The sequence below is a fragment of the Numenius arquata genome, chromosome 8, assembly GCF_964106895.1.
Source record: "Numenius arquata chromosome 8, bNumArq3.hap1.1, whole genome shotgun sequence".
Taxonomy (NCBI): domain Eukaryota; kingdom Metazoa; phylum Chordata; class Aves; order Charadriiformes; family Scolopacidae; genus Numenius; species Numenius arquata.
Window position 1 is genome coordinate 15,538,810 of NC_133583.1, and position 27,485 is coordinate 15,566,294.

Here is a 27,485-nt window from a genome sequence, read left to right on the forward strand (position 1 = left end):
CAGACAGCTTGCACAGGAATTAGGGAGTTCACAGTGGCCTTTATCATACCGGAAAACATGAAGTGAAAAGCCTCAGCATAAGCCAGAACAAGCTACCAAATCATGAATGAGGCTTTGAGGACTAAAACATGATCATATAGACTGATCTGATGATGCCTGAAGGCTGACAACTTGAGTCAGCTGGCTGCCCGTGCTACATCTCTTGCTAGGACCATAAGACCTTGGCCATCACTAAATGAAAGCTTATGATCTTTTTTGTTACATCACTCTTGCATCATGATGCCATTCACTACATCACAGTACCATTTGCACTCACCCACTAGAAACTTAAATATATATTTTGAAAAAATATCAATCTGTGTTTGAGGCTTTCAAGTGTCTTCCCTGACCTTATACATCAATGAGAAATTTAAGAACTGAAGTCTGCATTCAAGTAATATTTTTTTAATTTTATTTTTCCCACCCCCATCATCTTTAAGGCAAAATGAGTTCCTTGTTACTTTGAAGGTGGAATTTTTGCAATATTTTTCACTTTTTAAAAACACATCTAGCTTTCCATTAACTAACATCTCGGAATTCCACTGTTTTTTAAATAAAACAGTTGTTTTCTCTTCTGTGCTACCTATTTTGACACCAAAAGGAATTAGAGAGAACAGAAATATTGAAAGTGCTGTTTAGCATTAATGGAGAAGCAGCAACGGGAGAGAGTACTCCTTAAGACAACTGAAGCACTGAAAAGGCTTCCCACACCCCGTAAAAGGGATGGGGAGCTCTCCCGCTCTGCATTAAGATACTGAAATTTAAGACATGGAATTGAGTTCCTTTTCAATTGTCACACATTTACTGTGTGATATGGGACATTTTAACTTATTCCAGTTTACAGCTTATAAAATAAAAATTATTTCTCTATTCTCTTCTCCTAAAAACCTGAATAGATTGAAAACACTGGAGGTTCACAACAAGCCTTGAGATCTTTAGGGATGATCAGATAGAGAAGCATCATTTTAGCAGAACAATTAAAGACATTACAAAAGCTGAAAACTTCACCTTTATCAACAATGAGATTATATTAAGTTTAAAAAGTTTAAATCAAATGTAACTTTTATTTAACCTTTATAGAGGTTTTCTTCAAGACTCAAGACCATAAACAGAACATTGTCCAACTGCCTGTGGTATAAGGTCTTAGCGGAGCACAGATTTTTTTATTTCTTTATTTCTTTTTTAACAACTACAAAACTGTATCTTAGTATGAAATTGTCAATACCTGGGAAAGACTAAGTTTATTTACGCTAGAATTTGGTAGGACAATGGAGCACCTACTCAGAGACTGCCAAGTTATGATTAACTAAGCAGAGTCAAGGTTAGACCCAGATGCCAATAAAGATTCATTAAGTATGAAATACAATATCAGCAGTGTCTTTGTAATGACCTGAACACTAATTTTGGCTCAGAGTACTCAAATTCCCCAATGAAAGAAAGGCAAGGGGGAACAATTTAACAGCTTTTAACCAGAAATGTGATAACATGTAAAACATTTAGAAATATATTGGAAGCAATATAAAAGTCAGAATAGGCAAGTAATATACAACGTTGCAAATTAATAGTGTTTACTTAGATTTTCTTTGTTTATTACAGTGCAAGGAATGATTAATTTTCCTAGCTATTTTGTTATTATGATTACCACACCAAAACAATACATTAAAATTATTTGCATCATCTAATTCATATACCACGCCATACCAGAAAACTAAAAGTTAGCTAACACAATAGCACCTAGAGAAAGGAATAAAATTAATGCATAATTTGTCTATTCTCAACTCCTCATAAATAAGTAGCATGAAAAATAATTAACTAGTAGAAAAGGAAGGTTGGATTTTCAAAAAAAAAAACCAAAATTGTGTGGGAAGAGCTACTGAGGTTGATATGCTCTTTTAGAAAGAAAATGGAAATAAAATAAATAAAGCAATAAAAAGAAAGCTTACAAAGCTGGTAGATTAATAGGTTTGTGTTTTTATTAAATTTTATAGGCTGTTTTCATGCCAGTAGGTTATACTTACTTGTCTCCTAAGAAGCATTATAAGCAACCAATAGCAAAATCAGACTGAATGAAATTTCATCCTGGGTAAAATTTTATTAGACTGAAATTAAATTTTCAGCCCACTTTCAATTGCAGTGCAATTAATTTCTGGATTAACAATCACCATACCACTTTCTCATTTCACTTCTTAAAGCGCTAGTGCTTTGTAATACAAATATGGGAAACCAAATAACAGACATTCATAATAGGTAACGAAGTCTTTTCTCTTCCGAAATACTTTCTTAAATTCAGTCCCATTACCAATAATTCCAAGTTACCATTGCAAGTTGGTCAAAATCCTCTATGAAATGAGTTGCTGGTCCTAATAATTTCCAACTGGACAAACATCCATATTGTAGTCAGTATGACTTGGTAAATATGGTAGCTTTGGCAGACTGAACGCAGAGGATTAACTAGGCTTTGATATTAAATTATTCTTGTCACCATATATAAAGATCATAACTAAATACAGTCACATTTGCAGTCTGAGAATATGTTTTCCTTTATTAAGGATAACATGCGAAATATTTTGCATGATTCAAAGAAAAAACACAAACAGTTGTTTGGTTTGGGGACTTTTGGGTGGGTTTTTTTCTTGGGTTTCTTGCGGGGGAAGGAGGCAGGGGGCAAATGTTAATACTAATGGGGCTACCTGAATGATAAATTTTATATACAGCATTTTATATATGGCATCACAGGGTACACTGGAGCTTTACACGATCAGTGAAAGTCTGCAAGATTATTTCACCTTTTAACTGCCCTGGAAGACTTTTACTGCAACAATTTAAAATTAATCTGAAGCTTAGTGCTTATGATTTTCATTTTCTCACATACTTACCTCTTCACACTGGACATTTATACACCATGCAAGAAGAAATAAAGTATATCGTCTGCATCGGTACCCTCAAGGATTCCAATCTCGTAAGATTTGCATGAAAAGCATGGATTTGTCTTGTATGGGAGCAAAACAAAAGTAGTGGTATGCTGCACAGAGCTTCTATCACAGGACTGGCACTAAATTCTTGAAGAAATGCACAATGTTTATAGCTACTTATAAATTACATGTTTGAATTCCGGAACAACATTGCAGAGTTTATATTTACACCTGCAATGTTGTGCGTCTGCCTGAGTCTGTGCTCTACAACATAATCAGAAGAATGTAAGATGATCAACTGTCTTTTTGACACGAAGCACAACATTATACCACGATTCTTAACTTTTCTGCTGTGGAATGAAGCTATTTAAGACTGCATTTAATCATGCATAATATATGAAAGGCATCTAATTTTGACTTAGCTCTGTCATTTTAGATGTAATATTTCAGTTATGTCATACAGAAAACCTAGATTTTTGTGTTGACTACATCCTATACCTCTTTAACATAGGGAATCCTCAGCAGGAGCAGCTGAACTGTTATGATTTTGCAACCATGTAAGATAATGTTTCTCCTATACCTGCCATGCACTCTAATGACATACTAGCAGTAAAAACATGCTACAAATTTACAAATGGCAAAACATACACCTACAAATTTACACAATAATACGCTACATTAAAATGTTTAAAGCACATCTAATATAGAAGCCATTAATTTGTATTACTTTACTTTTTAAACATTTTTAAAGCATGTTCTATTTCTTCATTGATCTTGTAGTAAGATCTGTGCCGTCATCCAATTGTATCACCAGAGATCATGCTGACACAACTACCTTTTTTCACCTGTTCCACTCCAGTACTCCCATACAAGAAAGAAGTCTTACAAAAGTCAGTCTAGGTTATACCAGCATGATAAAAACTGACAAATCTCCAAAAAACTTTCACAGAATCACAGAATATTTTTGGTTGGATGGGACCTTTGAGATCATCGAGTCCAACTAACAAAAAAAAAAAAAACCACACACAAAAAAAACCCCAACAACCCAACAAAACCCAAAAATCCCAGAACACCAAACACCAAAACCAAAACAAAACAAACACCCACAACCACACACCACCCCACCCACAAACAGACACAAACCAACAATCTCGGGTGCTAGAGCATGCCCTGAAGTGCCATGTCTACACGTTTCTTAAATACCTCCAGGGATGGCAACTCCACCACCTCCCTGGGCAGGCTGTTCCAGTGCCTGGCCACACTCTCAGTAAAGTAATTCTTCCTAAAATCTAATCTAAATGTCCCCTGCCGCAGCTTCAGACCATTTCCTCTGGTCCTGTCATTATTCCCTTGGGAGAAGAGGCCAACACCCACCTCTCCACAACCTCCTTTCAGGTAGTTGTAGAGGGCAATGAGGTCCCCCCTCAGCCTCCTCTTCTCCAAACTAAACATGCCCAGCTCCCTCAGCCTCTCCTCATAGGACTTGTTCTCTAGACCCCTCACCAGCTTGGTGGCTCTCCTCTGGACACACTCCAGCACTTCATTGTCCTTCCTGTAGTGAGGGGCCCAGAACTGAACACAGCACTCGAGGTGAGGCCTCACCAGCGCCGAGTACAGAGGCACCATCACTTCCCTACTCCTGCTGGTCACGCTATTCCTGATACAGGCCAGGATGCCATTGGCCTTCTTGGCCACCTGGGCACACTGCTGGCTCATGTTAAGCCGGCTGTCCACCAACACCCCCAGGTCCTTTTCTGCTGGGCAGCTTTCCAGCCACTCTTCCCCAAGCCTGTAGCATTGCCTGGGGTTGTTGTGACTGAAATGCAGGACCCGGCACTTGGCTTTATTAAACCTCATCTCGCTGACCTTGGCCCATTGATCCAACCTGTCCAGGTCCCTCTGTAGAGCCTGCCGACCCTCAAGCAGATCAACACTCCCACCTAGTTTGGTGTCATCTGCAAGCTTACTGAGGGTGCACTCAATCCTCTTATCCAGATCATCAATAAAGATATTAAACAAGACCGGCCCCAAAACTGAGCCCTGAGGGACACCACTGGTGACTGGCCACCAACTGGATTTCACCCCATTAATTACAACTCTCTGGGCACGGCCATCCAGCCAGTTTTTTACCCAGTGAAGAGTACACTTGTCTATGCCATGATTCGCCAGCTTCTCCAGGAGAACGCTGTGGGGGACGGCGTCAAAGGCCTTACCAAAGTCCAGGTAGACAACGTCCACAGCCTTCCCCACATCAAGAAGGCAGGTCACATGGTCATAGAAAGAGATCAAGTTGGTTAAGCAGGACCTCCCTTTCATAAACCCATGCTGGCTGGCCCTGATCCCTCGGCTGCCCTGCACTTGCCGTGAGAGCTCACTCAAGATGATCCTCTCCACGATCTTTCCCGGTACCGAGGTCAGACTGACAGGCCTATAGTTTCTCGGATCATCCTTCCAGCCCTTCTTGTAGATGGGCGCCACATTGGCCACCCTCCAGTCATTTGGTACCTCTCCTGTTGACCAGGATTGTTGATAGATAATGGAGAGAGGCTTGGTGAGCTCTCCTGCCAGCTCTCTGAGTACCCTTGGGTGAATCTAGTTATTCAAATCTAGTCTTTCAAATCTAGTCATCAGCAATTTAATCTTTAAACATATTGCAATAAACTCCTCTATTCCTCATTCAGTTCCCAGACCATAACAATTTTTAATCATTTTTCATTAAAAAGTGACTTGTTTCACTAAGACTTTTCAGACATGTGGCAGCACAACAGTTAACTAATTGATGTTTAAAAATGTGTATCAATATACTTAGACTACAAAATCAGATTGAGATAACCCAGTTCTAGACACAGGGAGTGGCTGGAACCATTCCCAAATTCATGATAGCTTTCTTAGGGGATAGACTAATTATAAAACCTAATTCTACCAAACTAAACCAAACCACTATGCCTTAGTCCTGAGTACTTTGTATAACAAATCCTGAAAATTCAAGTAGCTTCAGCTACAATTGATTAGCTTAACTGGTTTCATTTCAATCATCATTTCTAGCATTCTGAGAAGGTGGAATTCTTCTTTTCAAACCCTTACCTTCAAAATAAATGCCTCATTTAAACACAAAACGTGTCTTGTGACTTTTGCCATCTCTTTCATTGTTATTGACAGTTGTAAAGTTGCAGTTGTCTTTATTTCTTCATAGGAAAAGTACCTGTCCTGCAAAATCGTGCACTGAAAGCAATGTGTACCATAAGGGCTTATAGCCATTGCTTCTTTAGCAATCAACACACTCAGACAAGAAATATCAAAAGAGAAATGAAAATTATTCCTGGAATTTCACCTCAGGGTAATCACAAAACACTCACTTTGTGTTTTCTTATCTGTTCAGAATGAACACAGAATTCCAATAAGATATGTTGTATTCATAAATATAACAAAGATTAAATAAGACAAATAATTTCATAAAGATGAAATAAGTAAGGCAACAGAGATTTCATTACGTTCACAATGGCAGAGATAAATAACTGGCTTAATTATGGGAGAAAAAAACATATACCATCATAGTTTCAAGATACCTAAGGAGCAAGGTAATGGATTAGAATGTAAGATGAAGTATCAGATGATGAGTAACCCAGCAATGCAAACAAAGTCATCTTAAGCATAATTAAGAAAAAGTAGTTTAGAGGACTGAAGATAAACAGGGAAGAAAACTAACAAGTAGTCCAAAATTAAAACATCCAAGAAAATATTAGAAAAGCAAGAGAAGTTCTTTAAAAAGTAGGAAGCATGTTGGCAGGGAAGCAGCCAGACCACAAAGGATCTGGGAAGAAAGTGGCAGACAGGATTGATGTAGCATGGAACCAGTGAAATAACGCCTCAGAGTTCAGTACAAAAGCCACAAAACAGTGACCAGATATTTATAATTTTTTTCCTTTTTTAATGGGAACATATGCTTTAAAAAAGAGAGGGAAGAACCCAGGTAACTAAATCTTTCATATGAAACTTAAAACCAACAGTTACAGTAGCTGCTGGAAGTCTATCAAGGCACTGAAAATTCCTTTGGTGAAGACTGTCACTTGGAATCGCCTAAAATAATTAATTAATCTCCATTCTTACAGCTTCTCAACTACACGCACAATCTCCTTAGTCATGAAAAATGGCAAGCAATTCTGTGAAGTATTTGTGTGATATATTGCATTATAGTAATCAGGAGAAAAATGGAGTAATAAAATGTATTTCTACCAATTAATCGTGTCCTCAGTAGAGAACAGGGTGCTGGGGAAAAAGTTCAAAACTGCAAACTGCAGCCAGGAACAGAATGTAAGATGCTGCTGTATTCTCACAGAGATGTAGGTATGGTTGAAGCAAGTGAACAATGTTTTATTATAATTACAGTAAAAATATACCTCTTCTTCATCTGCTCAAGTCATCAACATTCATGGTACTCTGTAACAAAGCTGAGCTTCAACATCCAAAGAGAGAAAGGGGCGGGGGGGGGGAAACCCACACACAACGACCTCAGACTATTTTAAACCAAGGGCGGCTCTCTGGTTTTATGCTCACATTTTTATACTTAAAGGGCTGTGTTGATCTAGTTCTGAGGAACTCCACTCTTATGATGCCATACTCTATGAGTTTCTCCTGATCACTGCCCTGGGTTTGAACAACTGATTGCCAAGCCTGTGTCATCTGCCTGGTCCACTTCTCTCTCTGGGCAGAAAAGTAAAAGCTGAAGATTCAGCACGTGGCTGTGTCTGACACTATTTAACACTGATTTGAGCTCAGAAAACAAGATGACAAACAGGGAGAAGACAAAAGACAGAAACATGCAGCATTTTGTAAAATAAAATATAACTTTTCAGGTAAAGATTATACCAGCTCCCAAAGAACTGTATCGTAAGCTCAGCAAACTACTTAGTCCTTCAAAAGCACAGCATTCATCTAATAACTTTTTAAGTTCAGCTGTTCAAGATGTTTACAGAATCACAGAAATGAGTCTATGTTATCAGACCATATAATGTCAGCATTTTATTTTTTTTTTTTAGCAAACCATTCCAGCTTATGGCAGTGAGCTTCTGGAGTTAAAGGTTGTCCATCAGTATAGTAATTAGCCACCTATGGACTCATCTTTTATGAATTTATCCAATCCCTTATTGAAGTTCAGTCAAAAACAAAGATCAAGAGGTTAGTGATTTAATTTCTAGATCACGAGCATGGAATTTTCTAAAAGCAAAATGAAAACAACTATTCTCATTTCTATAATGATTCATAGTGACATTTAAATGAAAATTGCTTAATTCACAAATCAAGGCAGTATTTCCATTTTCATATGTCAAAAATATTTGCATTAAAATAAGGTAATTTAGTCTTCTTAGACCCATCTCAAAAATAACAGTATAGTAATATTTTTCAAGTGTAAAGAAGTAAAACTCCATAAATACCCATAAATGTAACACAATTAAGATAAATGCAAAATTAATTACCCTAGAATTACTAATTTACAGGCACATTTACAAAGTGCTAAATTACCATTTCACCACAACATATGTGAAATGAGTGATAAAAATATGATTTTCCTGACAAAACTCGGGATTTTTTCACTATAATGAAAAATTACAATATATTTCTAATTGTATAATTTGATTTTATTCTAGTCTGCTCGGTGTGTTAAGGAGGGCAAAATCCCATCATTGTGCTAGCCCCAAAGGGTACCAAACCAAAAAATCCCACTGCTGAAACAAAGTGAGGTATAAACTAGCAAATTAAAATGTTTACCAGAGTTGTCCCTTAAAGCGTTCCCTGCCTGCACCAAAGATTTACCAGTTTAAGTAGTTTTAAATAATGTCTTATCCTTACACATACGAATTAAAGAATTGACCTAAGATAACTGGCACTTTTTTTCTGACACATATAAAAAATTGTCCTGCAATCCTTTTGAGGAGGTTGCAGTGTATAGCCCATGCTATAATAAATCTGGGAAGGGTGATGTGAAGATACGTGAGATCTCTAAGTGCAGTTTAAGTGCATTTTTCTGCAGCATAGCTTGCTTCTCCAGTTCCGGCTTGTTTTTAAAACAAAGACCCACAGGTACAGGGCAGTTATTACCTTTTTTCTCGCATAAAATGTTTCTGTTCCATATTTTCATTGCACTGAAATGACCCACCAGAAATACAGGGCACAAGATTTTTCTATAATGTCATATTTCTTTAGTGCTTTGTGCCACAATGATTGCTGAAATTTAACCTTTATAATAAAAAACAGACTCATCGATAAAACTTCAATTTATAGTATTAGTTTGGAATGGTTTATTTCTTCCATGAAATACCTTTTTTCTTACGATTTACTCAAACAGTTTGTCGTTCTGGAGTACTTGCACAGCATTGCCAGAAGCAATCATCCAATATATGCTGTGCAAGCTTAAAGGACAGAGAACTGTTTGATCCAAGAATACATAGCTATATCTATTTATATGGACAGTAAAATAAAGTTCTCTCTATAATTTACTCTTTGTTCCCTTCAGCGTAACTAATTTTAAAGCATATACAAAAGTTAATGTAGCATAATTACATGGCATTGAAATCAAGATGCCGCCTGAAACAAACGACTACACTGTTCTTACTATAGGTACAGCACCAAAGACAAAGCACCAAAATGACACAAGGCTTAAGGACGTTTGAACACAAGCTACACAATATTCTTCTTCCAAAACTTAAAATACCATAAAAACAAAAATCACATTTCTGCTTCCATAACCCCAGGGATTTTTATCTTTGTACCATCTCAAAACAGAAAAGCAATCCCACGCGCAGGTGTCCTGCTCTATACCCGCTCTTGCACAAGCGTGTTGCAGAACTGCTTTACAGAGCCCTGCTCCTCAGCTGCTCTTGCCACAAATCCTAATTCTGCAACATAAATATTTTAAGATCCTTTTGCCTGTGTACATGGAAAGAATTGCCTGGACATTTTCATGAAACTCCACATTCAGAGTCCATCTTTGGAAGCGATTTGAAATCTATTAACATGTTCTTTTTAAGCAAATTTTAATCAGTAAAATCAATCAACAGCAAGGCTATGTTTTCAGTAGGATTCTTTCCACCCCTCTTATCTTCCCTCAAGCTGGTTGATCTCCAGTGTCAAAAACTGAAGGTACCATCAGAATTTGAGCACTATAAGAGTCAAGCTTCAGTGGGTTTATGTTGTTCTTGGGATGTTGCCCTTCTGCCTAGCAAATACCTCAAATCTAACAATCAATATGTGCTATGTATGAGCCAGTTTGCCTTATTCCCTCAGAAAGTGAAAATTCAAACCTTTCTTTCTTTTTTTCTGAAGCTCTAGATATTCAGGTTACTAATTTGAAACACTTTTGATCAGACAGCTACAGGTTCAGCTAAGGAGCACTGCTTTCTGCAGCTAACATAGATAAGAAATTTATTATCTGCAAACAGGTCGGAGGAGGAGATGCTCACCTGCCACACCACGGAACCCAACAGCAAAAACCATTTAGCACAGCAACACATGCAACACCAGACTGAAGCACTTCATTCGCACACAAGTGATTAGACAACTTGCCTAAACAGCTGCGCAGTTACCACAGAGCTTAAAAAACATCAAAATGCATTGGAAGATGGTTCAATATGGTTTTAAAGCGATCACTGCCAGTCCCCTCAAGAAAAAAGGCAAAAAAAAAAAAAAGGGGGGGGCAAAAAAAAAAATGAGTGTCCATCATATGATCCAACTCATTCCTGTCTTCTCTCCTTCCTGTGCTTTGCTGTTACAAGTATTTTTCCTCTCAAGCAACAAACAAAATCTTGAATAATCTAAGGGAAAGTAAGCCTCTCTTGGGTTTTTGCTTTGGGGTTTCTGGCCTGGATAATGATCCAGCCTTAAGTAGAGGCTAGGGTAAGCCAGAAGTCTCACGGTAACAAAATTTGAGCCTTTTCTTGATATTCATCAAAATAAAGATTCGTTTTAAACATTTGAAGTTCTAGTTTCAGCACCAAGTCTGATGTTTTATTACAGTTGCTGTTAAAAAATAGTTCAAAACAAGCGTGTTAACTAAATGCTTCATTTAACTCACTGTCAAAAAAACTTGCTTTTCCAGTTAAAAAAAATAAATAAATAAATAGCCTTAATTCTGCACTCCTGATTTACTCAAGCAGAAATTGTGACCACCTGAAATTCAATGCTGCTGTAAAGAGTTTCTTTATCCCCACCCTCACTGGAAGCTGCCTGGAAAGATTAGAGAGCCCGGGCACTTAAGCAGCTCACTGCTAGAGCCCATTTGGCTTTCCAGTCTTAAAGAATCTGTTCAACTGGGGAAGGAGCATGATGGGTTTAGTGTATAAATCTAAAAAGCACAATTCTATTCAAATAAGAAGATAAAAGTAACTCCAGTGTCCAGGGAAGATGAGATGAGGCAGAATAGCTTTTGAACAAGTAAGTGTTAAACATCCGAAAGGCGAGAGAGAAAATAACTGTGCTGACCAGTGCTGTGTGCATTTAGAATTCATGATTAGCTGTTAGAGATGACATAACAAATGAACTAAGCTGAAAGTATTTTCGATTACGCAGGCATCTTCCTACCTAATTACACTGAAGTCAAATAAACTCAAGAAAGGTGGGAGCGAAGAGGATAAATGGGGTATTTGCCCTCAGTTACCTGTGCAGGAGGCTATTCTCTCCCAACGGTGGTCCAGTGGGTGTTTAGGCTGAGCTGACATACCCGACCTGTAGCAATACCCGCTGGAAGCTCTAGCACAAATGAAGTGTGAAGAGTTAAAACTCTTTAAAAATACTAATGAATTCTCTTTATAGCTCTTTTTCTTGAAATGCTTCTGAGTGCTTTAAGAGCTACTGTGGAGAAAAACTTGTAGCAGTTTCAGGTGGACATAGACTTAAACTGCAAACAACCACCAAATTGTTTTGCCACCAGTTTATTTCTAGCTCAGCACAGACACCTTTTGTGCAAATCATTTGAAATCCAGCACTTGGCACCTGATGTACCTACTGACCCAACACTGGGGTGAGGCAAGACAACTGAGTAGCTAGGTTTGGGAGGCAAGCAACAAGCTCCAGGTGGCTGTAGAAAGCAGTAGTCACCCAAGGTACACCACAACAAGCCAAGGAGCACACTTCAAAAACTTTGAAGAGTCAGGCCTATACCATTTTGTTAATTTCTCAAAATGAAGAATCACACGGAGATGATAATCTCTCTCCTACTCAAAATACTGATAAATGACCATTCAGTAAATCCCTCCAGGAAAGCTATTAACAAGCTCCTCCTTACCCCTGCTCCTCACGTCCCCTCATGCTCCACAGACCGCATGGAGGAGTTTGCCATCATTTGTGCAACAAGAAAAGGAGGCAGCAGCTTGAAAACCGGCTCTCTGCAAATGCAGGTTACCCCAAACTGAGCATTCTCTTTAAGAAGATACCTTTTTCATTATCTAAGCATTAAATTGAACATAACCAAGGTTTCGGAAAACAGGCTAATGTTACATGAACAGCAACAAGCTATAGTGCATCTTCTCAGGAGAGTATTTATAGTCAGTTAATAATAAGTATCAGTAAACACTCTAAAAGTGATCTGACTGGACATTTTTCATTAATTTTTTATGACATATAGGTACCAGTATTTATAAGATTTGAGAATCATTTTTATCATTCCAAAAATAGATTTGATGATATGTATATACGATATGAAATAAGAATTATAATTGAAAATTTAACAGGTGACAGTTATGCAAGTGGAATTAAATTCTAATTATTAAATTCTAATTATATACATTACCATTTGAAGTGAATAGTTTAAATCACACATTGAACAGCAAGTTGGACAACATGACTATTTTTGTTAAAATAATTAATGTAAAATATTTAAATATGCTAATACCCTAAAACAGTGATAAGAAAGAAGGATACAGGAGGCTAATTTATCCTACTTCATTCTTCCAAAACTACTTTACTGTTTCTTCCTGCTGTGTGAAAAGCTATTTTATGTTGTTGATGGCAAATACTGAATGTTATGTACTTTTGCAATGAAGTCTAATACAAGAATTATTCTGTGAAGTGGCTGGTTTGATTTTTCTCTCTGCCTGTATTTTCAGATAAGTGTTCTATATTTGAATGTGCTATCTTTAAATACTTTTCACTTCTCTTCTCAGCACTGAAGATGAAACCCTCATAATCATCTCCAGCAGCAAATGCTTTTAGGTTTCTCTGCAAGTCTTTATTTCCTCCCCTTTTTTCTTAAGAGTATTTTTTCTTTTTTCTAAATTTGAACTTCCAAAAGAAATTCACTAAATTTCCTAAGACTGGCTAGACTGTGTGGACTGTTGTGGTTTTTTTTTTTAAACATACAAACATGCCAGCATTTTAAAGGCAGCCAAAATTCAAAGCATAGTTCAAGTTGCTTCATTTTTTTGTACATACTTATTTCAAGCTGTACTAAGAAAATGAAAGCTCCAAATTTGCAGAGCCATAAAACCGAGCATTTAGGAAACAGCAGTTCCCTGATTTACAAAATTTCTTTTACTCTAATTAAAGTCTTTGCAATGAAGGCATCCCTGGACTGTTACAAAATAAATGATTAATCAGCAGATGAAAGATCTCCCTGAAGTTTTTGCTGGTTTCTTTTTCATTCTGTGGAAGTTAAACACTGAGAAAGCCAATGCATGAGAAAAAGCAACGAAGTTTTTCAGGTTTTGCGGCCCCCACCCCACCTATTTAAAGAATAGCTGTGCTTTCTGTAGACTCAACTAACCTGGATTTTAGGACATATAAGAGTTAGACAAAGATTTAATCAATCCACTTGGGCTCCCTGTTACAATTCAGAGAGGTCTACAGACAAAAAACCTAACTTCCATGAAACCTATCTACTCCATTACACAGGTAGAACAGGTATGAGATAATCTGATTGTACCTTTTCCCTTCATTTCTTTTGTTCACCAGCAACGCGCCCAAGGACAGTCTAAGCGATCGTATTGCAGCGATGTGATGGGAATGAAGGCTAAGGATAAGAGAAAACTACCTACGCTCCACTAAAAAGAAACTTCCTTTTTCCCCCTCTCAGAATTCATAGCAGTATTTGTTTGCAAATACATTTCTTGGGAAACTCAAAGAACTAAAAAGCAAATCAGCAATATGTGATCTAGCTGACCTGCACTAGAATAGGTTTGGCTAATGCTTGATTTGTTGAGGATCCTCACTGCTACACACTTGGCAAAAGCAAAGTCCAGTGGCAACAAATAAGAAAAATATTTGCCGTGCCTTTAAACATCCTTCAAACCATGACTGTCAAGGTTATGTATTGTGCTCCTGAATACTCCACTGACTGTCAGTGGATTACTAACCATCTTTTCATTTTCAAGTGTTGTCTAGTTTGCCAAAAAGTAAATAAAGCTCTTAAAGCATTCAGAACAGAAATTCAGCACTTACATATGAAGGAGACAAGTAGAACTGTGAGCAAGATTCAAATGGTACCAAAAGTAACAAGCAACAGTTACAGTTAAAATACCAAATGTGAATACAAAAATATTGCTGAAAACCTTTAATTTGTTGGCAGTAATTAACACAATTGTAGCCATCTCTCCTTTATTCATTATGTCTTTATTCTGCCATTTAGAACTATTTATAGTGACACTGGGTTGGTTCACCATAATTTCCTTCCACCCACAACCATTTATAATTTTTCCCTCCAGTAATTTTGTAAACATAATGGGTTTTTTTTTTTCATTTCCATCTGCTGACAAAAAACAACCTGTCTTATTATATTAAAAAAAATAATATTCAGGGGTCAGAATAACACCCATTGAGCAGCACAATTTAAAGAGTGCATGTTGATATTCATTCTCCTTTCTTCTAATTCTGCAGATGCAAATTAGCTCAATGAGGGAACAGCGTGGATAGTGAAAACGTGTTTATTGTACATTTAGAAATACTGAGCCTAGCAAAGTAATAAGCTTTGATGTTTAAGACCTTTCTATCTTCTATTATACTATAAGAATATGAAATGTAAATGATTATTTGCTTCTCTTCTCAAGAATGCCATTCCCAATCTAGCCTTGATCAAAGTGATAGAAAATCAGAATAAAAATAAAGTGTAATAAAATACACACTACGTATTGAAGATAGCATACATTTAAAATAGTCTCAAAAAAAAAAAAAAAAACAATTTAGAATTCACCTGGAACATTTCTCCCTGTTGCCTCAATTTTTCTTTAGGCCCTGTGGGAAGCCACTATTTTTCATCTTCCAAGTTAACAAAGTACAATTTAAATACTAAACCCCACCAAGCAAAATTGTTCTGTCCTCAGTAAATGCTCTTAATTAGCATAATGACATAGCAGTGACAACCTCAACTTCTCTGATTTAATAGGTTTTGCAAAAATTCTCCGGTATGCAGGAATGTAAACTGGAGATTACATTCCAGCAACTCTTAATTCATGGATTATATATGAAGAAATAAAAGGTAAAAAGTTATGCAGATGACTGTTATTTTAAAATCCCATTTAAAAACATAGTGGAAGGGCTATCAAACAGATTATTTTTTTTATATATAACGAGTAACACCTGGCTGTGAGAAAAGAGAATCCACAATGGACCTAGGACACTGGCAATGTCTTGTAGTATGTTACATTTTGTTATATTTGATCTTTTATATCAAAGTAAGATAATGATACTGCTGGAACTGTCCGGAGCTGTAAGGGGCACAAAAGATCCAAAGCTTTGCAGGTCCTATGAATGTCTGGACAAGAATATGTTCACCCTCGACCAGCAAATAACCTACTTAGATAACCCTAAAGATTAATACTTCCACTTAAGAGTTAAATGCTCCTTCAATATAATATGTTAAATATACTTTCAATATAACATATTTATTCAAACCAGACTTCTTTTAAATTTGACTGAGTAAAAAATATTATTTTATCTAATTCAACAGATAATCTCTCCCTATATTCAGAATTATCTGCTTTGGTCAGACACATACACACCGAAAAAACAGCTTAATGGTGTGAAGATCATAGATCCAAGACTAACGAACAGAAAGGTGCGTTTCTTTGGGTTTTTTCATTGCTTTGTTTTTAATACTTCAACAGGTTCTCATTTGCCACATAACACCTTATCACAATACTTTTTTATCTCTACCCCTCACCCTTAAATAAACCTCTCATAATTAATTCAAGTCCATTCTACAACACCCTTTCACTGCACTGCGTTCTCTAGTCCTTTCTTATGACTGAGTTTTCCCTGTCTCTCCTCAGTGAAGATACCAACTCTCTTCCCTCTAACTGTTCCTGAGTCTGATGACACCTGTAGAGATTTAACCACTAGCAAAAGTGTCAACAGGTTCAAATGTAGATGGGGGGGAAGGAAAGCAGTCAATAACCTCAAATGAAGAACATGACAAAAATTATTCACTCTAAGAAGAAAAGAAGCCCCCAAATTATTATATAAAAAACTTCCTTATCAATGAGAACACATTAAATGACAACACCTTTCTAAAATCTGAGTTTTATTTAGTTTGTTTGCTGTGATTAAACTTTTGTTCACTGACATCAACTGGAATCAGCAATGTTAAAGTGAATGACTGAAATAACTTCTGGAATGGAAAGGTGTTTAACAGTTGATTAAGAAATCAATCTACTTCAGTGTTTAGCATTTCTAAACGCCACTCTCAACCAACCAGAAAAAAACCCCTACTTTTCTGTACCGATGTGTCTGATCAAATGGGGAAGAACTTAACATTAAGTGACACACCAAAAATTAGTTATATGGCTAATACATCCTAGTAAAGTACTTGTAAATAAAAGCTACATTCATTGACTACAATATTTAGTAAGGATTCTTTACTGAGCTTTCTTAAATAAGACTATTCAGAGCACTGCAAAATATTCCTATAGTGAAACTTCCTTTGTTCAGGACCATTCACTCTCAGCTTTGGATTACCTGCCATGATCTCTGTGCTCATCCAACCAAGTTCATTTTGCACTCACCAATGTATCACTTTATTTTAAATAAAAATTAATTTATTGATCAGGACACAAATTTACCAGTATTTACTCAGAAATATGTGGATGCAGTACGAGTACCAGTATTTGCTCGGAAATATGTGGCTGTAGTTTAACACCTTGCTTATAAATATATGTACATATATGTGCAAAAAATAAATAGTAAATTGCATCTGTTGATATTACCTGTATAAACCTCAATATGCGTGTGTGTAAAGACACGTACCCATATGCATATACATCCTGAAAATATCCACCTGAGGGTGTTAAGACAGCTGGCTGATGTCATTGCAAGGCCACTTTCCATAATCTTTGGGAAGTCATGGAGATCGGGGGACACCCCAGAAGACTGGAAGAAGGCTAATGTCACCCCCGTCTACAAGAAGGGCTTAAAGGAGCATCCAGGAAATTATAGGCCCATCAGTGTTACTTCAGTTCCTGGGAAAGTTATGGAACTAATCCTCCTGGGGCCTATCACAAGTCAAATGAAGCAAGTGATTAGGAAAAGCCAGCACAGATTCACCAAGGGCAGATTGTGCTTGACAAACCTTCTACAACAACGTAACCTGCCCAGTTGATGAGGGGAAAGTGGTGGACATTATCTGTCTGGATTTCTCCCCACAGCCTCCTCCTAGAAAAACTGATTCATTATGGTCTGTGTGGTGGGTGGAGAACTGGTTGACAGGCTGCACCCAGAGGGTGGTGGTAAATAGTTCCTTTTCGAACTGGCAACCTGTCACAAGTGGGGTCCCCCAGGGATTGATACTGGGCCCAACACTGATTAATATCTTCGTAAGTGATCTGGATGATAGGATCAACTGTACCCTGATGAAGTTTGCTGATATCAAACAGAGTGAGGAAATGGACATTTCAGAAGGCAGAGCCACCCTGCAGGAAGACCTTGGATAGGCTGGAAGAGTAGGCTAACAAGAACCTTTTGAAGTTCAACAACGACACGTTTAAGGTCTTGTATCTGGCAAAACAAAATCCAGGAGTGCAGCACAGGCTGCGATCTACCTGGCTGGGGAGCAGCTCTGTGCAAAGGGGCCTGGGGGGCCTGGTGGACAACAAGCTCAATGTGAGTGAGCAGTGTGCTGCTGTGGCAAAGAAAGCCAACAGGATGCTGGATTGCATCTACAAGGGCATCACCAGTAGAGACAAAGTCATTATCCCACTCTACCCAGCACTTGTCAGGCCAGACCTGGAATACTGTCTTCAGTTTTGGTCCCCACTATACAAAAAAGATGTGGACAGGCTGGAGAGAATCTGGAGAAGTGCCACAATGATCAAAGGACTGGGAAGCCTGCCATATGAGGAAAGGCTGAAAGAATTGGGTTTGCTCAGCCTTGAGAAAGGAAGGCTTAGAGGAGACCTTATCACAACATTGCAGTATTTAAGGGGTGGCTACAAAGAATATGGAGACTCCCTTTTTAAAAGGAGCCACATGGAAAAGAAGAGGAGTAATGGGTACAAGTTACTCCTGGAGAGATTCTGATTGGACACAAGAGGAAAATTTTTCACAATGAGAACATTCAGCCATTGCAATAATCTCCCCAGGGAAGTGGTGGATTCCCCAAAATTGGACAATTCTAAGATTCAGCTGGATGGTGTGCTGGACTATCTTGTCTACACCATGCTTTTGCCAAGAAAGGTTGGACCAGATGATCCCTGAGGTCCCTTCTGACCTGATATTCTACGATTCTAAGAATATCACCGAACTGTACACGAAAACAGTTTGAAGAGTGGTGGTAAAAATCATTGGTGGAAAAAAAAAAATCGTTTTCTCTGCATTGCAAATGTTTGTTAAATGTAAATGATGATATTCTACTCGCTGGAAGAACGTTTGTCTGCATGTGGAATTTCATGATAAAAAGCTTTAAAGTCCCAGGTTTCTCTAGATAAACCCCACTGGCTTACTGATGCATGAATGCACTGAAATTGAATTACTGTACAACAGCAATTACTTTTCACAGTACAGTTATAATGAGAATCAGCTTCACAATGAACACCAGGTAGCTAGGAAAAGTTAATAAAAAGAAATATTTCCTATTTGCATTTTCCACTGCACAATGGTAGTTGCCTTTAAGAAAAATAATCCTTAACACTTGATTTGCCATCTTACAAGTAAAACAACAATCATTTTTACAGGATTCTCCTTACCTGCAAAGAAACACTAATGAAAATAGAAATTTAACTGCATAGCTGAAGTTGTAATAATACCTTTTTGATTATTCCCTAATAATGTATTTCTCTTTCATTTTGCTTTCTTTTTCACTTCCCTCTATATTCCTTTGATATTTTTTTCCTATTACACCATTAACTAGGAAACGTAAAATCACCAAATGAATAGTTTTAATTCCACCTCTTTTTCACTACCAGGTTTGTTGCAGTAGTCATTTGTTATTGAGCATTGTCATCGTGCTCTATTCTCTTCAGTTTGAAATGAGTGGAGTCACTAAAGTATCATAAAACCTTCTAAAAAAATAATAAAAAAAAAAAAAAAAAAAATCACAGCTAACTTTAAATCAAGACCGATCAAGAACATTTCCTATGAGTGAAATCACTAAAAGTCCAGGAAAAGCAACTGAAGCAATACCACAAGTGAGAGCACACTACGCGAGGCTCTCAAAGGGATTATTTGGGTCTGGCTGTAAAATTAAAACACAGGAAACATTTCCACTTATCCCACCTTACGGGCAATAAGACTTTTACTAACTCGAATGCCATAGTCTTAAAGGTAAATGGATACATCTACATTTGTCACAGCTAGAAACAAAGCATCAGCGACATTGAATCAAACTACTCTGCAGTGGTTTTAACTTATATCATGTCACAAACATTTCAAAACAAAATCTGAAGTTGCCTCTCTGAAATTCAATCAAGCAGGGCTGTATTAGAAAGGAAATGGTTAATAGGAATATCCTGAACTGACATAAATGTAAGGTAAATAGCGAACACTGGGGAGGGGGTAGGGGGGAGAAAGTTGCTTGCAAGGGTTTCCATCAGTAAGTAGATGACAAAAGGTTATATAATTGGTTTAGCACTTTCAGTTTTCCATTTATTTTATGTATCTGACAGCACAAAAATAGGACATTCTGTGATAGGATAATTGCATACTGAAGGGTAATTCAAACAGGGGATGAATATGATAAAAATCACACTGAACCAACTAATCACTATGAAAAGTGACGAGACAGAAAAGATAAAAATTCAACCAGACTATAAAGGGAGAGGAGGGAGAAGAGAGTTCAAATATGATTAGTAGCTTCGGACAAGTTAATGTGTTTGAAAGCAAAACAAAAAAACTGAAGGCCTTTCCTGTTTCTATATTTCCAGGTCTTTCTTCTTGACCTTTTCTATAAATTAAGCATTTTATATACTGTGGCCTTCTGAGTAGTTGTCAAAGATTGCTACATCTGCAAGAACCTGAAAAAAGTATGTTGATAAAGTATTTTAAATTAAACCATGGATTTTGATGTCTACTTGAAGCTAATTCAATGAGCAGTGTAGGGCAACAATTTGGGGTAACATTGGAACATGTTTTCTGAGCACTTGGATTTGAACCCTTGCAATGGTAACCCTGTTATTTCTAGGGCTGAGAGATATTTTGTAAGGTACTCTTAATTTAGTACTTACTGTAATATTACCACCAGTGTATCTAAAAATGTAAAAATATTACTCTAAATTCTAAGTTTCACTGCTCTGCCTACAAGTTTCCACCAAAAGCTTATGTCAAAATTCTATTATTTTAGAGGCAAGGCAATGCAGTATTACTTTGTCTCAGCGTGGAGCAGAGGTCTTATGCCCATATGAGTTTTGTAAATCCCATCTCACCTCTCCAGATATGAGGATAAAAGTAGCTACGGTGTACCAAAGATGGAACTTGTGCAAAACCTGCACTGTACCAGAAGATTCTGTCCTTATCAGAACATAAAACACTGAGCACTGCTCACTGCCAGAACAAAAAAAGGTCACTCACTGCATCTCTAGCAATCAAGATTGACCAATTATGCAAAAAAGAATAACTTTATTGAAAGGTACACTAAACAGAATTTTTTTTCAAATAAGTGGCCCTGTCCAAACCAAGCTTCTAGCTTCCTTTCCAAAGATGTAAACCTTCCAAAGAAGGCTCTGGATTTCAGTCAGTTTTACCAGTATTAAAATCCTTTCACACAATACTATACACATAGTTTAATTTCACAGAATTTGGGCTTATTTTCACCCAGAGCATGGTGGCCTATATTGGTCTTATATTTTTTTCCACCTTAGACAAAAATGCCATCTGTATGAAGAGACCAAACCAATTCTAAACACTCACAAACATTAGAGAGCATTCACTGAAAGCTCTAATTGAGAGACAAACTGCTCTTTCCCAAGAGCACTCCACACTGATAGAACAGAGCTCTGCTTTCCTTGCGTGCAGCTTGCTGGTCACTCCTTGCTCTAAATAAGTGCTGCTCCAAGAATGTGTTTTTTCACAGTTTTATGATCTCAGGGCAGCAGTTTTCTCTGCTAAGGAGCAAGGAAAACAACCTCCCCCAGAGTCAATATTCCACAGGCTTCTAGAAGCTGTTGCACACATCTTAAAGTGCAGTTTTTCTCTGAAAAACATGCTGTAAAAATAGCATTGCAGGGTTCCATGTTTATTGTCTTTCTTTCCTTCCCTGCCAAGTGTGCTCAGTTTGCAAGCTGAAATATGTTTTACTTTGCTGCCAGCCCAGAAAATTCAACCTCTAAAACAAAGCCAAATTCCTTCCTCCCTTTTGCACCATAACAAAAAATAAAAGGCTGAAGGCAAAATGGTATTTACAGTTACACAAATGGAATCCCTCTCCTTGGGTGATGCCTTAAGCTCCACAGTTGAGACACAAAGACCTTCAACTCAATTGAGCAGCCAAATCTGGCTGAAATAGAGTAGCTGGTGGTAAACAGAATCACCACATTGTCCTGTCAGTCTGCTGATATAGGTAATGTAACAGGAACTGCTGTTACAGGCAGTCACCTAAATTTCTAGCAAAGAATAACTCAAAATGAAAACTTCAACAGGAAGATCTGTTTTAGGACACGCATGTTACAATGAAGTCCTATTTGATATAGCAAAAACAGAAGTCAGAACTTTTTCCTTTTTTTATGGTAAACCTAATCTAATAGGATGCCAAAGAAGGACCAGAACGGAGATCAAAAAAAACCCCAAACCCCAAAAGCTACAGGTGTACAGAAAAGCTCAATGTAGCTACTTAATGATCACTAATAAGTTGCCTTTAGAGTGCTGTAGTACTTACCACAATTAGAGGAATTTTTTATTTAGGCCCATTTGAGGCACCTGCATCTTCTAGTTTTGAACTAAAGGACAGTTATTAAACTCAGAAGAGTCTCTGCAATACTATTTTTATAATAGTGAGCAGTGAAATTAAGTTGCTTTGGACTGACTTTTTGAAATCTAACATTTTAATTCACAACCATACGTAGTTGTGTTTTACTGAATACAAGTGATACCTTACAAACTCATGGGAAACTGGTAGTTGAAACCTAGTTACACTCTCTTGCATTTATCTACTGATGGTATAAAGAATTTAGGTCTATTCTCTTTAATACTGACCCTAAAATACTTATGAATGCTTTAGCAATTCCACTTCAGCACCTTCAATCACTAGCACAGCCTTCAGAGCAGAGCCTAAATTATATACTTTGTTTTACATCACAGAATGAAATAGCAGATTTATTTGCTGCTTACCCTTACAGCTTCAGACTTTTTATGAAACATTTCTTCCATATTCTTTGCTAACTTTTTCACAAGCTGAAGGCCATCAATTTCTTCTATTGCAACATCCTTCTCATATTCTTTGTATTTCTGGAAGAAAACAAATGAAAAAAGAATTAGGGAAAAGTTATTCACAGCGAAACAGCTGAAATTTTGACAACTAATTATTAGTTTCATATTACACTTTTGGTGACATTCTTCATTTACTTGATGTTTATTTGTGTGACAGAAGGCTGCTTTGTGCCAAGATGCTGCCACAGGAACAGAACAACTGGGTTAGAACCAGAACTCCGTTAAGAAAATATAATAGAAATATTTATCTTGTGCACTGTAGGAAAATGATAATTCCCCTTCACATCATTTAAATTACCCCTCCCTGCAACTGATCAACAGCCAAAAAAGTAGTAAAAAATCCTCATATCCCATCCAAAAATCATTTTAAACCAATTATATGCTTGGCAATCCACTTAGCAACCTAGAATCATCCTCCTCCTCAGCTGGACTTGTAGATGTTTATTTCACGAGCTTTATACAATAATTACATTATGAATATTTGTACTACAAGCTTATCTAGACATTCTTAACTTTCCATGCAAATAAAACCTTAAACAAACCACATAAACATGAGTCTTTATCTAAATTCAAGCCGGAAAGTATCCTTTATACAATACGGATGAGCATTACCTTATAGTCTCTTCTCACAGTGTGAATAGCTCTCAGACTAAGCACTAAAATTATATTCAAAACAATTTTTATCCTCTATTTTCTACATTTTTTTTTCTTTATCAGTGTTTACAATGAAGCTTGTAAGAATATAATATACCAAAAAAAAGCATAATATTCTTCGGAGTCAATCTTCAAAATATTTAGTACTGAGAACATTCCTCTTTCCTATATGACTCCACTATAGCCTGTACTCTAAGAAGTGATGGCTTTCAGTCTAGTTATCATTTGCTTATTTCTATTTAAAACGTGTATGAGTTGAGATGAGCTAATCATTGCCCATTACCAAACCCCTAACCTATTCACATAACTACCTCCATGATACTGCGAGGAAGATTAAAAGTATACCTGGCTTCTGCCAGCTTTAGCCCTGTGTGCAAAAAACATCTTCCAAACTCTAAAGAAGACTCTTAGTGCAACCCACAGCACTAAGACATTCACTTGAGTCAATAAAATGAGCTGGTATTATTAAAAAGATTTATCAATAAAATTTGCCTATGAAATTACAATTATCTCCAAACTTAATATAACTCCAGAGAGAGAAGAAAGAATAACAGCATCAAAAACAGTGGCTCAAAGCACCTGGATGAACACTAAAAAGATCCAAACAGTGAATAAGTCAGGACCAGTCATGTCCTGGCTGGTGATGGAATGAAGGACTCTATTGTAAGCGAATGCCTGCACGTATTGTACCCATTTCTCCTGACAAAACTAATTTTCAGGGCAAAGTGACACTCTGGAATTGCTTTAATCTTTATACTTCTCTGTAAAAACTTGCATGAATGTTTTGATTGGCAAATATTATTCGATAAAACATCGTTTGCAGACAATTTCATAAGAACTTTAAAATATACAAAGTTGCCAGTAAATACGTAGGACGCTACATTTCTTATATTCTGCAATTTTCCCATTTCAGTAATAATTTCCACACTATTTCCAGTTATGAGGCTCTTTTCTAGCTGAGATTTTAATATTAATCCAAGTAATCTAAGAAATCTTAAGCAGACCACCTGCGTTTTGGTCCCTGGAGGCAGCAGGGGAGTTGTATTTTTTCCCCTTCTCGGTCTGCATTTAAATGCCATAAGCAGAGTTCTGATTTCAACTCTGCAAGTACATTTATGCCATTACTAAACTCACTACTCTCCACTCTGAAGAAATTAACTTAGGATAGCACAGTTATTTGTCTAAAATAGAAAATTATTTTTTTTATTTACTGGAGAAAATACAAGAACACAGTAGACAACAGACAATAACAGTGATAAAATGTAGTAAATTAAATTGAAAACATTCCCAGTTAATTACTGATGTCAAAGTCTGTTCACATCCCACAGGATTTGAAGCTTTGGAGAATTTAAAACAAATGAAACAAAATGCAGTGTCATGAACAACTATCATATTTATTATGTCAATTGATCAAGTAAAAATTTGAATCACTTATTTCAAGCTGCACAGATCATGTTCAACATATCAAGTTCTGATAAAAATGGTTTCCTTCAGACTTGACCTTTGAGTTCTTAGAAAGTACTCTAAAATGCATCACTTCAAGAGACTGTTTTTGAATCATCAGATTTATTGATTTAAGCTTTGCCATCAAGTGAAGAAAACCAGGAGATTATTCACCACATTCGTCTGAAAACTGAATGGTACAGTTGAAGTTGACAAATTGTCTACACGCAGAGAATCACACCATATAGTCTATGAGGCTATTGTGAGAACATCTTAAAAAGCCACCCTTCTCAATTTTGAGTAACTAGTGCTTTTGAAAATTAATAATAACTTTCACTCAAAATAGATAGGAATGATTTATTAACTGATAATATATGATTTTATAATTATGCTAGTTCATAACACATAAATTCATTTTTTCCTAATTTAAATGCCAAAGTTCCAACATGAAAAAAATGGAGAAAACAGAAGACATTATTTAAATTCTATTTGAAAAGGCCACACATCCGGCATGGTGCAGGTCTAATCAACTGTTGGAAATCTTCAAGAACATTTGCAACAACCTAGGAGTATTTACTTGATCTGCAAAACCTTGGCAGCCAGGAGGTTTCCATAATAAGAGGTTTACATAATATGTATTTTACATTCAGTATTTCATCGCCATAAAAATCCTTCTATTATTTTTTCAGCCATTAGTGGAAGGTTCCAAACCAGAAGAAATTATGTGGTTGGAAAAAACACCAGCTGTTTTTAGCATCCTTGTGCTCTAGTGATTGCGTCTGGAGGGAAGAGGTGCCAGCTTAATCTATGCACTTCCTCTTAGTACTCAATGCGCATGAGGCTGAGAATTTAGATTTAATCTAGAAAGCAGTTGATTTTATGATAACTATCAATACAAGAAACCCAAATCACAACAGAGAGTGAAAGAACGAAAACACAATCAAACTCTAACAAAGGACATCATCAGTAACGGATTCTCTTCCTTTCACTGCAGAGACTGCCTGACCTCCAGGCTCTCATCACTAAATTTTACATATTTAAATTAAAAACCAATTTAATAAATTAGCTATAACAGCAAAGACATAATTCCTTCAAAATAAATTTGAAATAATTTCATTTAAAAACTATTTCTTTTCTTTTAATGTAATCTTGAGATAACAGCAGTGTGCCACTACGGTTGCAATTAAGCAAAATGTGCTTAATTCACAGCCAGTGGTGAAAAAACCAGGCTGTCCTTGATACTTCCAGACTTATAGACTACCTTGTAGTACCATTACTCTGAATGGCTCTTCCAAAAGAAGCCTTAAATAGCCATTTCCCTCCACTGTAAAAAGGATGAAGTTGATGATAAAGGTTTTTTGGGTTTTTTATTTATTTAATTAAAAAAATATATTAAATCCTTACTTTTTTTCAATATTCTATAATTTTATTCCAGTAAGAGATACTGAAAAATTATCATCAACATTTGTAACATACCGAGTAAAACATTTGTACTGTTAGTACAAGGAGAGAAAACAGCCTTGACTTTGGTATAAATTAATGACTTGCATAACAAAAGGGTATGAAAAGTTAGTCACAGTCGGACATTTCTTTAGATCAGTGGATTTCTAATTGTCTAGAAGATCCAGCAGATAGAAATTCTGATTTGTGGCATTATAAAAATAAAATACCTGAAATGCTGATTCTTTCTGCTTGCTAAAATCAGCATTTGTTAAGACAAGAAGAACATTTATCATTTGAGAAAGCACACAAAAATACATTATTTCTTCAGTATCTGTTTTGCCAGATCATTTCACACAAGCGTCAGGGAAAGACAGACAGTAATTCACTGTCAGAACTTTTAATGTTGTTCATGGATTTAAGCATGGGGCTTTCTTCTTGCATGGTAACCAATCATCTATAAATAACATACCAGAAAACAATCTATACAAAACTCAGGCCATTTAATTCATTCCGGGTATTTGACACTCAAACATCAACTCTTCACCATGTAAGTCCTAACAGTGGCTCCCTTAGGTGCAGAAGTGCTGGTTTGAAGCACCACGTGAGTTGATTGGCTTATTGGAAATATTTTAATTCTATATTTGGGGTGTGTACACAATCAAGTGTAATCAATGAATGAGTCTGCAAGGCTACAAAAAGCTTATAGCTAATACAATTTGCAGCTCTTAATGTCGTTTCTGTAGTTACAGAGTCAAAAACTGTGTCAGTCTTAAACAGAGTTCTGTCTCAGTCAATTTTTAACGCCTAAACCCATGGATTTCTTCACCAATGTTGATTTTCCTACCCAAAGTAACCTTGGATTTTTAGGTGAAGTCCCTCTAGAGTGTAAGGATCAGAAGACTGATAAAATACTACATTTTTATGCATCAAGAAAAAAGCTTTTTCTTTCACTAATCTATTCTTCATTGCAATCTAAAAATAAAGCTCATTCATTTTTATGCACTTCTCATTGTATAACTTTTTTTATTTATATGTTATTAACACTACTGCACAAAATTTAAAACAAATGTCATTTATTCAGGGTGTTTTAAAAACACTTTCTCCTTTTTACACTTTGTAGGGTTTGATTTTTTAAATTATAAACCCCAAACCCAAAATCTA

General features: G+C 36.6%; 1 protein-coding gene across 1 annotated transcript in view; it reads right to left on the bottom strand.

Moving 5' to 3' along the window:
* The window catches only part of CACNA2D3 (calcium voltage-gated channel auxiliary subunit alpha2delta 3), a 456,710-nt gene that overhangs the window by 340,631 nt on the left and 88,594 nt on the right, over positions 1 to 27,485 (bottom strand). The window contains exon 3 of the mRNA XM_074151549.1: positions 22,686 to 22,802. Coding sequence (XP_074007650.1) covers positions 22,686 to 22,802 — 117 coding nt within the window. The remainder of the gene's footprint in view (positions 1 to 22,685; positions 22,803 to 27,485) is intronic.